We start from the raw sequence: 15675 nt of genomic DNA on the forward strand, positions 1-15675 counted from the left end.
AAATGACATACTAACTACAAGAAACATTGATTGCCACAGCCTGGAGAGTTTATTCATCATCCTGTGGCTCAAGCCACGAGAATTTGGGGGGAGAGACCCAGCTCGCCATAGCCTCCCTGCGTCCCCCAGAAACACACCAAAGTCTGGGGTCTGGGCAACCCACAAACGGGTGAGGAGGTGAAGGAACACAGGCCTGGGGTTGTTTCCAGCCACATACACACCCGGCAAGAACTTGATCAAGAGTAACATGGTGATCCACGTTAATCTCATGGGGGTGTGGGCTATGACATGCTCGGTATGCCAGGCCACGGTGATCTCCCTTATCCCGCCGCCCCAGGGCCTAGGAGTCCCCATTTATGTCCACTTACGAGCTCTGTGTGAGCTCTTCCTGGGGCCCTTCCCCACCCCATCCTGCAACTCTCCATACTCTGGTGGTCCTTTGGGCACTTCTGTCTCTTCTTCAGTGCAAGCTACCTGTGTTTGAATGACTGCAAAAGCCTCAGAGCTATGGTCCCTATCTTTAGCTTCCCTCCTCTTAAGCCAGTCTGCAGGCCGGACTGTTCATCATAGCGCAGGCTCAGGAACCGGCAGTGGCACCCTATTACCCACAGAGTTACGCGCAGACTCTGCTTCCCACATTCGAGGCCCTCGCCTCCACATGTATGTCTCTTCAGCAGCTCACCCACAGGTGGCTGTGGGCTGGGTGAGGCTGGTATCCCACGCTCTCTCGAAGGCCAGGCTCGATTCCTGTTTGGGTACCAGTGCTGAGCACACGTGAGGCTTCTCTGAGCACCTCAGCCCACCCTGGTCTCCCCTGCAAAATCCTACAGCTGCCCCCAGGGCCTCACACAATTCAGCACTTAGGTATCTATCTATACCCCGTAAGGCTGTTTATGTATTAGTTTACCCTCCGCAGCTGCTGAACTGCAGCCTTCTTGCTGGGTCTTCATTGCAGCGCGCGGGCTTCTCTGGTTGTGGCGATCAGGCTCCAGAACGCGTGGGCTCAGTAGTTGCGGCACGCTAGCTCTCTAGTTTTGGCGCAAAGGCTTAGTTGCCCCTCAGCATGTGGGATCTTAGTTCCCTGACCAGGGATCAAAACGGCATCCCCTGAATTAGACGGTGGATTCTTTTTTTTAAAATAAATTTCTGTATTTTTGGCTGTGTTGGGTCTTCATTGTTGCGTGCAGGCTTTCTCTAGGTGCGGCGAGTGGGGGCTACTGTTCATTGCGGTGCGCAGGTGTCTCATTGCGGTGGTTTCTCTTGTTGTGGAGCACAGGCTCTAGGCACGTGAGCTTCAGTAGTTGTGGCTCACAGGCCCAGTAGTTGTGGCGCACGGGCTTAGTTGCTCCACGGCATGTGGGATCTTCCCGGGCCAGGGCTCGAACCCGCGTCCCCTGCATTAGCAGGCGGATTCCTAACCATTGTGCCAACAGGGAAGCCCTAGATGGTGGACTCTTAACCACTGGCCCACCTGGGAAGTCCCTGGACTGTAGGCTTTCTGAAGTCAGTGGTTATCTCTTTCAGCCTTTGATGTGGCCCCTCAGGTTGGGCACAGACTAGATAAGTATTCAGTAAACACTCCCAAGACCTAGGACCATAGAACTTCAGAGGTAGAGGAGGATCTTAGCCCTTTCATTGCACAGAGGAAACAACTGACCTCTAGAGAGATTATCAATGGATTCCTGCCAACGAGGACCCGTTCTGGTCCTCAGATCAAGCCTTTCACGCCTCCCATCCCACCGCCTTTCACTCAGGCCCCTAGGCTTACTCTTTAAAGTTCCCCAAAGAACACTTTTAGTAACACTGACTTAAGCCTAGGTCTAGTCAATCAGTACATCTGAAAGTAAAACTTCATCCTAAAAATAATTCGTGATTGTCGCTTTTCACTCATCACACTGTACTTTGTCATATTAATTCAGTCTGATATCCCTGAGGACAATCGCACTCCACAGCTCCAGTCCTCGGGCTAGTGAAAGAAAGCCAGCCCTGCCTGCGGTTAGGAGGCACACTGCCTGGGGGTGCCCTTGCTCTTGGCTGGCCGTGTGGACACTGCAGAGGGCCATACCAGGATGGCAGGAGAAATCCCTGGGACACACGCTCCCGCACCAGCCCTGGGTAGTGACACAGCCCTGCCAGGGCGGGAGATGACCAGCACCGATCAACACACAAAATGCAGCTGTGCGTGAAGTGAGAGAGGAAATACAGGTGGCAAATATGCCTTTTTAGCCTCCTTCGGATGACCTTTTAAAATAGTAGATGTTCAGCCAGAGCTGTAGGAGAACGAATTCAGGCTTAGATCGTGTTCCATAAACTACTAACAGAAGTTTGCATTTTTGTCGCTGTCAATTTCAGTTTGTCCTTTCCATCTTTAAATATAAGATGCATCCGGGGAGGTGGGGCGCACAAGGTGGAAGATTGCTGGTCCCCTTGGTGGGGGTGAGACTGGGGCTCCGCTCCCCGCGCTGGGCACTGCATCTGCATCACTGGCCAGTGGCTGTTTTGCTGCCATGGCTCAAGTCACAGCACTGGTGGCAGGTAGGTCGTGATGTGGAGGCTTCTCTCCCCACTCAGAACTTCTCAGTGGGGCATCTGACACCCAGGCAGCTGCGGAACAGCCTCTCCGGCTGCTTTAATTAACTTAATCCACCTAACACCAGTCTTTAAATAATTGAGTGCCTTGGCAACTGGTGTTCAAACATTTGAAGAATTTTAGTTACAAGAAAGCTTTAACCTTTTAATTCTAGTTTCAAACATTCTGCTTTCCTTCCTGTTACACACAAGCGGAGGCGACATTAAAAAAAACAACATTTGAGAAAAAGAAGAGGATGCTTAGACCATGGACAGCCATGAGCAGGGAGCTATACAAATGGGATCATTTCAAGTGGTAATTTGGCAAACTTAAAAAACCAAAATACTCTGAAGAAATGAAAATTACTCAGGTGGTTTTCTGAGTCACATGATAATCTTCCCATTTGTTACAAACTGTAAATGTGTTTATTTGAAACTGACAGACTCTGAAAATGTCTAGATCCCTTGTGGGAAAAACAAAAAACTCATGTTTTTCTTATTTACTTCCTATAGAAGCGACCTAGATTGATTCCTTGGTAACTTTAATGTTAGCTGCTCCTAAAAAAAGTATACCAAAGATATTTATTTATTGTTTTTCTTTGAACAAAATATAATGTAAAATTTACATTGAACTATATCAAATGCTAAATATACGATTGTTAAACTTAAGAAAATAGGAAGCAAACCCTTCTGCCCTTTTTCCCCCAGTTTCCCACACAGCCTTACATAATACTAAAGTAGAAAACAATATGACAGTTTAGGTGCTCTTTCTTAGCTTGGAGGTTGAAGCACAGAGTTTAAACTATGGTTAAATGCATTCATCAAAGGGCAACTCAGCCCAGAGAATTCACATTTTCAATCTCAGTACCTTTCCCTCTTTTCTATTTAAGGACACTCTCTTTCTCCTTCAAGGACATGTTCAGATATCACCCCTCAAAAGCCTTTAACCTCTGCAGTCAGATAAATGATGCATGTGATGTTACCTGAAATCAAGGCCTGCTGAACAAATGGAAGCAGTTACAGTCTCCCCAGGCCACCACACTGGGGTGAGTGTATGCTTTGTGGAGACCCCTGGACACCCAGTAGGAATCTCAAGTTCAGCAGGCCCACATCTGAGCTCCACCCAACACCCGATCCTTCCCCAGCTTTCCCTCCATCTCCACACGGCCAGGGGCTCTGACCAAAAACCTAGGGGGGGTCCCTCTTGACCACTTTGTCTCACAAGTCACATCCAATCCATCAGCAAACCCTGTTGGTTCTATCATCAATGCATACCTGAAATCTGACCACTCTCACCACCTGTTTCCACCGCCCTTTACTAAAAATCTCCCAGTACTCTCCACCTTGCTCAGAGAACAGCCAGATGCTCTGCAGTGGCCTATGACATCCTCCACCACGGGCCCCATCACTCCCCCTCTCACTGGGATCCAGCCACAGTGGCTTTCCAGCTGCCCCCCCAGTATGGGGGCCCGGTCCTGGAACACAGTTCCCCAGATGGCTGTATAATGGCCTCCCACCTCCTTCAGCTCTTTACTCAAACGCCATCTCCTCAGGAAGGCCTCTTTTGGCTTCCTCATCAAAGACCACCCTCCTGGACCCCACCCTGCCCCGAGCACACACTAATACATGCTCCCTAGCTCCTTGGTTCCCTTTGCTGCAGGATGTTTCTCCTTAGGAGATTTATCCGCATGGTACGTACTATGCATTTAACAGTTATCTTGTTTCCTGCATCTCTCCCCCTCCTAGATGGACACATCCAGGAAGGCAAGATCCCCAAGGGCCCAATAAACACTGGCTTAAGAATCCCTTCGTCCTTCCTTTAGATCACCTAGGACCCTTCACAGGGCACTGAGTAGACATGAGGCACTCAGCTACAACTGCTTTTATACTGTGAATAAAAAATATTGCCTGCTATATATCAGTAAACAATGTTGCAGCCATCAAGCCTTCACATTACAGCCACCTGATTGTGCATCCTGAGACTCAGGATGAGAAGCACAGGACACTGGCCTCAGATAGCTGAGGTGCATATCAAAGGAATGAGTTCAGTGAGCCCCGACTTTGCATCTTCCCCTACATAGAAAAGCACTAAATTCCTTAACTTGAGAGGTCCGGTTTTCCTTAATTAACAGTAATCTCTTGATATTCTGACTACCTGGTCTCTGTTGCAAAAACTCCTCTATATCCTGGCTCCCCCTATGCCTCTTCAGAGCCGTCCCTCAGAGTTATGTCCCTCAGATGCTGTGTCCCAAGCTTGAAGTCCTCAGAATGTCTGCCGAATAAAACAAAATTCTCAACTTTTAGGTTGTGCAAAATTTTTCAGTTGACAGTATGAATAACTTCAAAAGTTATTAAAGCAATTTGGGCCTCTGTTTCTTCATCAAGGCAATGGAATTATATCTAAGGTCTCTTGAAAATGAAGAACATCTTTAGAACCTTCCTCATTTTCCAGAAGAGGAAACAGATTCCCAAGTGTGAAGAAATGTGCCTTACATTGCACTTAACGAGGACCTACTGAGTGCTGGGGATGGGAAGGGAGGCTGAGAATGTGCTCATCCTCAGGGCTGCTCTTGGGAGAGGTCATATAGGAAAAAAAAATGATGTCAGTACAAGGTGGTAAGTGCTGTAACAGAAGAATGGACTATTCCAACATAAGGTGGTACACAAGGCGTTATGGGAGCCATCAGGCAGAAGGCTCACTGATCAGACTGTGCTGCAGACCAAACAATGAAAACCAGGGTCTGAATAAACCGCAGGAGGCTTCCATAAAGCTGAGTGGAAAGGGGACTGAGGCATCGACTTGATTAAACAGCTTAACTCGGGTCACGGTGCCACCAAAGCAGTAACAAGGGCCTCCAACTCTTATTCTCATGTGCAATCTGTGGACCACATTCAAGGCAAATGAAAACTAGCATTTTTTATTCTGTGTGCTTTTGCTGTCTCTGCTCTGCACCCATTAGCCAGGGTTATACTGACACTGCATGAACTGGGTCTCTGAGTTCCCCGGGAGCTTTCTGCCTAAAGCTCATCACCAGGTTATCAATCCACCCAGGCTTCAGAGGGCAGGCTTTGATTTCACAGAGCAAGTCGACCTGAGCCCGAGCAGCCAATGCAAACAGTTAGACTCTGATCTGGGATTGAGCATATGGGAGCCAACTAAAAAACACTGCCCATGGGCTTCCCTGGTGGCGCAGTGGTTGAGAGTCTGCCTGCCGATGCAGGGGACACGGGTTCGTGCCCCAGTCCGGGAAGATCCCACATGCCGTGCAGCGGCTGGGCCCGTGAACCATGGCCGTTGAGCCTGCGTATCCAGAGCCTGTGCTCCGCAACGGGAGAGGCCACAACAGTAAGAGGTCCGTGTACCGCAAAAAAAAGAAAAACACTGCCCATGTCTAACATAACCCAATTAATCTCTTTAATATAAGAATTGATTCTGTTTTACCAGTTCAAGAGGAGAAACATGAACACGGCTAGAAAATAACAGACAAGCCCTGCTGGTCTGATTCATGCTCAGGGAGAGAATCACACAGACCTTTCAGATACAGCCCCTCTATACCTCCAACCCCCCTTCTTTTTTTTTTTTTTTTTTTTTGCATACCATATCATTTCATTTATATGACATTCTAGAAAAGCTACATCAAAGTAGTCGTCAGTTTCTGACTTTGGGTAGAAGAAAGTGACAAGAAAAGAGCATGAAGAAACTTTGTAGGGTGATGGATGTATTCTTTATCTTGATGATGTTGGTGGGAAAATTCATACAGCTGTATACTTAAAAAGGATATATTTTCCCATACAAAATTACACCTCCATCATCCAGATTTAAAATGAACAATCAAAACAAAGAAACTTATTGGAAAAGAGCAGAGAAACCCATGAGAGTCAAGCAAAAGTATGGCATATTCCTTGAAAACTACAGAATATAGTTTTTATTTGTTGAAAGTGTGGAATACGAAAGCCGGCAACTCTCCACCCCACTTTCTTCATTCTGACCTCAGGTCAGGGGCACAGCCCTGCCCCGACAGAGAGTGGCCACAAACTCTGAGGACAAGGAATCTACCCAGAAGGAACAAAGAAAGTCAGAGCACCAACTGAGTGAAGGAGAGAGAAAGAAACATCATGGCGGTGAAGACGACGCCTCCGAAGTTGCCCACTTTTCGATAGAGAGACAGCCTTTGTCTCGTGCCAGTAAGAGGCGGTATGATCACACACCAGTCAACGGAGAAGCAAAGCATCTCAGTCTTTCACAGATTTGGCCACAGCTGGGATCGAATGATGATATCTCTTAAGAATAAACTCTAGCACAGGGCACTCTAACTACGCCAAGGAGAGTGTATGGTGTAGACACCGTCTCTGTGCCTGAAGCCAGCTTGTAGTAAGTTGACCCACATGAGTTGGACATTGGTATGGGTTAAAACGGTTGAGCATGAGCAATTCCACTTGCTCCAAACTTCCAGCACTCCCCTCCTCCACGTTGTGCTCTGCCCCAACGACCAGCAGTGCCATAAAACTACTTGTCCTGAAAGGCACCAGACTTCCTCCTAGGCTACTGGGATAATTGGAGATTGTATTCTCGACAAGACTTACAGTTATATCACAAAAGCAACACATACTTTCTTTCAAGATACATTCATTTATAACAGTACAGTATGTCCCAGGTGCCATAAAACAGGCACAGATAACAGCATATTTATAGTCTTGAAAAAAAAAAACCTTTCAAAATACTAAAGAACTGATGTTCTATAGACAGATATGGGTTTACACATTAAACACTAATATCTACTCTTGGATCATTATTGGATGGAAATGTTTCTAGAATTTATCATACACATCTGTGTTTTCTTAAACAGAAGAATGTTGAAGGATGGTTCTCAGTATTTCAATTATCAATTCAATATATTTCAATTATATCAATTACTAGACTGTGTTCTAAAACAAGGATGTCCAATCCAACCCAGGCAAATGAAATTGTTGGCTGCAACAGTAAAGACCTTAAAAATTATGTTTGTGCTCCTATATTCTTTTGGGAGGGGTGGAGGGGTTATTTGTACAACTAAAAAATAATTACCTGAGTAATTCTGTATTAGTTTGCTGGGGCTGCCATTACAAAGTGACTGGGTGACTTGAACAAAGAAATTTATTTTCTCCCAGTTCTGGAGGCTGGAAGTCCAAGATCAAGGCGTCTGCAGGGTTGGTTTCTTCCGAGGCCTCTCTCCTTGGCTTGCAGATGGCCACCTTCTCACTGGGTCTTCATTTTAACTTAATCACCTCTTCAAAGGTCCTACACCTCCAAGTATATAGTCACATGTTGAAGTACTGGGGTGAGGACTTCAACATCTGAATCTGGGGGACAGGAGTCATCCCAAAACAACCCCCTATGCCCAGACACTAGGTAAAACTCAAGTTCTTAATTCAGACACGTCTGGATTTAAATCAAGGCCAGTCACTTCTAGCTCTGTGACCTAGAGAAGTCACTCGAGCAAAACTTCCGTCCCAGCCTCTGTAAAGTGAGGATAATGACACCTACACCTCATCACTTCCTGGCAATACACAGAAGGTAATATATGGAAATATTGCCTGGCACACAGTATCATTTTATTTCCCTGGTTTTTAAGGTATGTGTCTTTTCATGACCTTTCTCTTATGTTTGCCTGGAGCTGTGCCTTTCCTTTTTTCATTTTTTAGGGGCTTGAAAACCAGATCGTTGAATTTGTTAGAATTAAATGTAAAGGCTCAAAATCAAGACCAAAGGCTCTCCTGTGAATAAACAGTGCAAACTTCTGCACGTGGGATGTCAGATCTCTCTTCTCGCTGATAGAGTTTGCTTGTTTGCTTCTGGTGGAATTTCCTTCCTTGTTGTCATTTCTGCTCCAGATATAATATAGTATTTACCGCACATTTTAGATAAGGTAATCCCAACATGAAGTGTAGCTCTGTCACCATTAAAAAAAAAAAAAAGAAAAAAAGCAGTGTGTCACAGATTTGACCAAAAACTAGTGACACATCCTATAATAAACAATCCTTTGTTCCGGAAGAGACTATGGGTGGCAGTGCATAATTTAAATGTTGCAAACCACTTAAAAAAAACAGCACAAAGAAACCTGAGGAGCTAAACTGTCTTCTAGAAAGTTTTCCAAAAGGAAGTAAGGCACTTAGAACCCCTCTCTCTGACTTAGAGTTCCTTCCAAGCATCATTTTAAGGAGGGGCTGGCAAACTTTTTCTACAAAAGGCCAGACAGTTAATGTTTTAGGGCACATGGGCCTCTAGTTTCTGTCACAACTCTCGGCTCTGCCACTGGACATGGAAAGCAACCATAACACAGAAGCAAATGGGTGTGTGGCTGTACAGCAATAAAATTCGTTCATGGATGCTGAAATGTGATTTCCAAAAAACTTTAATGTGTCAGGAAGTACTGTTTTCCTTTTGACTTTTTTTCAGCTATTTGAAGATATAAAAACCATTCTTAGCTTGGGACACACAAAAATAGGTGGTGGGTCAGATTTGACCCTGAAGCCATAGTTCACCCACCCCCATTCTATTCTAAGAGCTCAATAAATATCTGTTGTTGGTGAAAATACACTTCTCCTTCTGAAAATAATCTGAAAACTAAGGATCCATCAGGCACCTCCCATTACCTTTTCCCACCTTCTTTTTTTGAAAACTGCCAATGCTGTCGACCTGACTAAAACAAAGGCCATTAGAAAACAAGCCAAATTAACTTCCTTTTCTGAGCCCTTTAAATAAGAGTCTTAAAACAGCTCTTCATAAAGAGGGACAAGGCAGCATGCCCACAAATGACGGAAACGGGGACTGAGCAATCGTGTGGACCCCATACTCATAAAGCAGCAAAGGCCGTGGCAGCTTTAATCACATATACATACAAAAACTGTGTATTTTTCCCATCCACCATCATGATAGAGCCTTGCTTAGGGGGATGAATACTGAAGCAAATATGTAGTAAACTGACATGACAAACTGTTCTTTTTTTTAATTATTAATCCCAGAAATACAAAATTAGTTTAATTAATATAATTAAATAATATATTATAGCATATTAAAGATAGAAAGTTAAAAATCAGAAAATTATGTCATTAGAGAAAAAGCATTTGTCAACAAGCAAAACTTTCATAGTAAAAATGCTCAATAAACACTTAATAGAAGAGGATTTCACCCTGATAAAGAGAATATATGCCATTTCATTTTGTTGATTATTTCCTTTGTGTAGAAGCTTTTGAGTTTGATGTAGTCCCACTTTTGTATTTTGGGCTTTGCTACCTGTGATTTTCATGTGAAATCCAAAAAATATTGCCACGACCAACGTCCAAGAAGTTTTCCTTATGTTTTTTGAGGAGTTTTACAGTTCTAAGTCTGTGTTTAAGTCTTGCTTACAAATGGAATATTAGTTGGCCATAAAAAAGCAGCAGATCTTGACATTTGCAGCAACATGGATGGACCTGGAGATCCTCATACTATGTGCAGCAAGTCAGACAAAGACAAACATCACTCGATATCACTCATATGTGGAATCCCATTTAAAAAATGATACAAATGAACTTATCTACAAAACAGAAACAGACTCACAGATCCTGAAAACAAACCCATGGCTACCAAAGGGGAGACATTGGGGGGAGGGACAAATCAGGAGCTTGGGTTGAACATACCCCTTGGTTCTTCTTTTTCAAAAATTAGCATAGCTATCAGCAAAACCTTTTCACTCCATATAAACTTTTAACCTTGTGTTAAGTACTGAAATTTACGTACAGAATAGTATATCAAACATATTTGTACATTTAAAAATTATTATAAAGACAACTATCTAAACACCATCTAAATTACAAAATGTAACACACTAGTAACTGAGAAGACACATATGAGACCCTCCAGAATTACACTCCGTCCTGCCATTTTATTAGTAACTACCCTCTAGATGTCTGTAGTAATCATGTTTATACATATCATATTGTTGTTGTTTATGGTTCCCTTATTTTAGGTAAAATTTACACATGGTCAAATGTACAAATCCAAAGTTCAAAATTCAGTGTAGGGCTTCCCTGGTGGCGCAGTGGTTGAGAGTCCGCCTGCCAATGCAGGGGACGCGGATTCGTGCCCCGGTCCGGGAAGATCCCACATGCCGCGGAGCGGCTGGGCCTGTGAGCCATGGCCGCTGAGCCTGCGCGTCTGGAGCCTGCGCGTCCGGAGCCTGTGCTCCGCAACGGGAGAGGCCACAACAGTGAGAGGCCCGCGTACCGCAAAAAAAAAAAAAAAAAAAAAAAAATTCAATGTATTTGGATAAATTCATACACCAGTGTCAACTACAGTCCTATCAATAAGCAGATTACTTCCATCACCGCAGAAATTACTTTTGTGCTCATTCCTCATTCAGAATTATCCCCTAGTCCTTACCTCTCTTCCACTGTATATTTCACTAGATGTTAATTTTGTTTATTCTAGAACATCACATAAATGGAATTACAGACTAATACTTTTTTGTATTTGGCTTTTGCTCAGAATATTGTACATGAAATTCATACCCGTTTTTGGACAAACTGTTCTTAAGAATGAATGAGATTGCTCACCATTTTATATGGCTACTGAAGACAACTTTAATAAAAATTATTTCTTACTCTCCAAGTGGCACCTAGATATTATTTCTTTAATCCTTGAAAAAAAAATCACAGTATAAAAGTTATGTGGGAAATACCCACATGTATAATAACCTCCTTTTATTTTTATACAGCCCTGCCCTCTGAAAAGGTAAAAGTGGACTGCAATTTCTTCCATGCTCACGATTTCCATGTAGGTGTTGCTGTAGATCTTTTTATAATCAAGAAGTAAAGAGATGTTCAATTATTCGCTGGAAATAATTCAGAGTCCTTGGCAGAGCAAAGAATGAAGAGAACACTGCTGAATTACCAACTTAAGGCTTCTTCCAAACAGACCATGAAGGAAGACTTTACCCAGTTCTTTCCAGAAATGGAAGCTTGTACTTTCTGGGAGAAGATTCTGCCATCAGTGAATTCGTGTTCCTGTGTTATGATGATGACTACCAAGAACCGCAACTTTGTAAAGCCCATTGTTACCATTCTGGCCAAGCCAAGGGTTGACTGCACTGATTAACAGGGTGACAATTATCTCAGTGAGTTGCCATCATCCGTGGTAGAAGAGTTTTTTAAAAATTACAGCTGGCGGGGGGGGGGGTTTGAATTGGGAGATTGGGGTTGACATATATACACTAATATGTATAAAATAGATAACTAATAAGAACCTGCTGTATACAAAAATAAACAAAATTCAAAAAGAAAAAAAAATTACAGCATGTCTAATATCTACCTGAAGAGAAGCATAAACCACGATTCCAACTCATTTGAGTTGCCTGGTACTTTTCCAGAAAATATTTTTCTAGCAATGAAGTACACTAGTTTGACCCTAAAAATTACCTGATCCTCTGCCACAAAACCAGTAACACATGGAACATCAAACATGTCACAGGATGGGTCAATATAAAACCGAGAAAAGAGTATCTATGATTTAGAATAAAATTCTACATTTTTATTAACATTCTATTTGAATTAATAAATTTTATTCTATCAATGACAAGAATTCACTGATTTGCTAATTTTACAGACCAAGAAGCAAATGTTTTTCATCTAGTTTATCCTTAAGTGCCCCCTTGCACTGATTTCCTAAATGAACTCTTGTTTTGCCTGAATACACACTTTGTTAGAAACTACAATGCAAGCCGAATACCAATAATAAGACATCTTTCCCCACCTTTTTTTTTTTTTTTTTTTTTAACAAGAACTGCAGATTTTCCTAGTTGCAAAAAGGGAGGGAGGGAATCTGGGAAAGAATTGTCTGTTCAAGATGTAAACTAGTATTTTTGACATTTAATTAGGTGCATCTGATGTTGAAATTACACAAGAGCTGCGTCAGTGATGGAAAACCCCACCCAGGAGCAGCAAATCTGTTCTTTTCCTCATAATACTGTTCTTACTCCTGTTCCATCTTTGAAGTACCGTTATTTAGAAAGTACTAAAACTTATCATCATTCTCCATAATATTTACCCAACATTGTGACCTAGTTGTAGACCTTCTGCAGCTCAGTGAAACCACTTACTTCTGCAGAGAAGAAATGATTCCCGATTTAGCACAAACATACTCCAAAGGAAAGACAACGTGAGTTCTAAAGGATCTAAGGAACAGAGTGAGGTAAAGACACTGAAAGCTGGACTGGTCGGGAGAAAAAAAACGGAAGGGCAGCGTTGGAAAAGTTAAAAAGTAAGATAACAGGTCTGTCTTAAGGCTACTTTTAGAAAACATCACAATACAAAGTAGAATTCTACTTGTGTTTATTGCAAGGCAGACTCCTGTCAGTTTAGTAATTCACCCCACACTTCTGAGTCACCGTATTACATGATACCTGGATAGTATATCATTACTCATTACCAAATAATTAGCAGAACTGGGTTTAACCCAAGGGGATTATAAAGAAATAAACCCTGGGAGGCGACGAGAGGGGATGGGGAGAAGGCAGAATCCGAGAAACACAAGTTGATTCACCTGTAAAGGTAGGGGGATGGGGTACTGCACGTCCTGGCAGGGAAATCACGAGGCCCAGGTTCCAGGACGACACCGGCAACCAGGAAGCGTGTGACCTTGTGGAAGCCAAGATGGACTGTTCTAAGAACTGACCTCATGGATAGAGACGGGACGGCGCGCTCGATGCTGAGACCACTTGCCAGGGTCCAGATCCCAATGGATAACACCTGCCCCTCAGGTGTATACGTGCCTCACTTAGCCACGGCTGGGACAACTTAGCCTGCTCCCTCCAATCTGGCACAGTTTCGGCGCCCTGGGGTGTGGGCCCGGCCTCCTCCCGCCCCCAGGACATCCTCCATCCGTGAACGTCCTGCCGGGTGAGCGGTGCGAGCGAAGTGGCGCTTAGGAGTTGAAGGGTGGCCTCGCACACGGAAAGTTGAAAAAAAATGCTGAATCAGGGTGCCCCCATTTTGCCGGTTCACGGGCAATCGGATGCTCCCTTCCCTCATCCCTCCTCCCGCTCCGAAAAGAAACCGGATCGGCCTGTGCGCTCGGAGGTCACCTGCGAAGAGCAGAGCGATGTCACTCGGCTAACCCTAAAACGGCCCCCACGATAGAAAAGAGCCGAAAACACCACTGCATCATCCGAAGAGAGGCCCCCCTCCGGAAGGTGACCCTTTAACGCGTTATCCTTCAGTTCCGCAGCCTCGGCCGGACGGGATGGGGGAGGAGGGACGTGAGCGCCCTCGGAGCACCGGAGAGTTTCCACCAGCCCCGGCCTCGCCGCGCGCTGGCCAGGACGGTACCGACTCCAAGCGGACGGTCCGGTGTAGGATGTCGCGAACTAAAAACCGCAGCCCGAGGGACCCCTGCAGCCGCCCAGGCCGAAGGGTTAGGGACCACGATCTAAGAGTTCCGGGCGGCCACCCCCGAGTCGCGCTCTGAGGCCACCTCGCCGGCTTCCGGCGCCCCGGGGCCGGTCCCCAGTGATCAGAGCCGGAGGGGCCCGGGGATGGAAGGAGGAAGGGGGGGGGGGTGGGCGGATCAGGGGGCCGATCGGGGATCGGGGCCGGGGGCGCGGGGCGGGCCTCCTACCTGTGGTGGAGAGCACGGTGCTGGCGAAGAAGAGCGCGGAGGTGAAGTCCCAGTTCCAGTTGCCCGAGGCGTTGCTGAGCACCGACACGCCGTAGTTGCTGGCCTCCAGCACCCGGCCCAGGAACTGCTCGAGCTGCGGCTCGGACAGGCACTCGTGCTCCTCCAGGAAGCGCCGCTTCAGCTTGCGCAGCTCCTGGCGCAGCAGGTCCTCGTAGGGCAGCTCCACCGACGAGAAGACCACGGCGCCGAAGACCAGGTAGAGCAGGTAGCCGAGCACCAGGAAGCCGAAGCACCAGGCCGAGCGGTGCCGCTCCACCAGGCGCACGCACGAGCTGCCGGCCAGGGACTGCAGCATCTTCTCCGCCGCCCGGCCGCGAGGCCCGCGCCGCAGACCGGCCCGCCGCCCGCCCGCTCCGGAGAGCTTCTTCGCCCTTCTTTTCCTGTTTCCTTGCAAATAGAAAACACCCAGATGATGTGGCGCTGACGTGGTGGCCGGTTCAGGTAGCCCGAGAGTCGCCCGAGATCGCCGAGCAAACTTGTAGGCTGAGCGGGGTGCTGGGCGCGCGGCCGGGGAGCCCCCGCCCTTGACTCCGCCCCCCGGGCCGCACGGACCCCGCCCCGCCTCGCGGCGCCTCCGGCTCCCCGCCCGGGTTCCCCCTCCCAGCCGGCCCGGGCGCCCGGCAGGCGGGGTGAGAGGTAGTGTGTGCTTGCGTGCGTGCGTGTGTGTGCGTGTGTGTATACACACTTCTGTGCTGTTCGCTGCCGCTCCAAGACCCCAGTCCCAGCTACACCATTTCCCACCTATTTCTTCTTAAAGCCACTATTACAACAAAGAGAGCCCTGGAATTCTTTCCATCTTCTCTTACTGGGCGGAGCGGGTTGAGCAATCTGGTGCCAGTGATGATGGTGAAAAGACCGGAATCTCAGGGCTGGAAGGCACCTGGAACCTGAAGAGGAAGGCAGAGTTTTGGAAAAGCCACATTTCTGAACTCTACTTCTTTAGAACGTGAAGAGTGAAGAAAGGTCCCAATATATCAACTACCAGAAGCAACTGAGCTTTCCCGAGTGGCGTTTCTTTTTTTTTTTTTTTTTTTTTTTTTTTTTTGTGGTACGCGGGCCTCTCACTGTTGTGGCCTCTCCCGTTGCGGAGCACAGGCTCCGGACGCGCAGGCCCAGCAGCCATGGCTCACGGGCCCAGCCGCTCCGCGGCATATGGGATCCTCCCAGACCGGGGCACGAACCCGTATCCCCTGCATCGGCAGGCGGACTCTCAACCACTGCGCCACCAGGGAGGCCCTGGCGTTTCTTTTTAAGGGGACGACCTTGCTGTGGGCCAGAGTCTAGTTGGTGCACCCTTTTTGCAAAGACAGTTTGAGGGCAGGTTTCAAGAGCCTTGAAAGAGTTTATGTGCTCTGACACCGTGATGTGTCCTAAGAAAAAATAATCAGGGAGACAAAGATTTATAGAGAAGGCTG

At 46.3% G+C, this 15675-nt stretch overlaps 1 protein-coding gene across 1 annotated transcript in view; it reads right to left on the reverse strand.

Moving 5' to 3' along the window:
* KCNK1 (potassium two pore domain channel subfamily K member 1) overlaps nt 1-14555 on the reverse strand; it is a gene marked incomplete at both ends in the record, with an annotated part of 50863 nt that extends 36308 nt beyond the window's left edge. Inside the window, one exon of the mRNA XM_079705651.1 lies at nt 14201-14555. Coding sequence (XP_079561777.1) covers nt 14201-14555 — 355 coding nt within the window. The remainder of the gene's footprint in view (nt 1-14200) is intronic.
* Nucleotides 14556-15675: the final 1120 nt, after the last annotated feature.

Source organism: Hyperoodon ampullatus (genome assembly GCF_949752795.1).
Source record: "Hyperoodon ampullatus genome assembly, chromosome: 1".
In the NCBI taxonomy this organism is placed as follows: Eukaryota; Metazoa; Chordata; class Mammalia; order Artiodactyla; family Ziphiidae; genus Hyperoodon; species Hyperoodon ampullatus.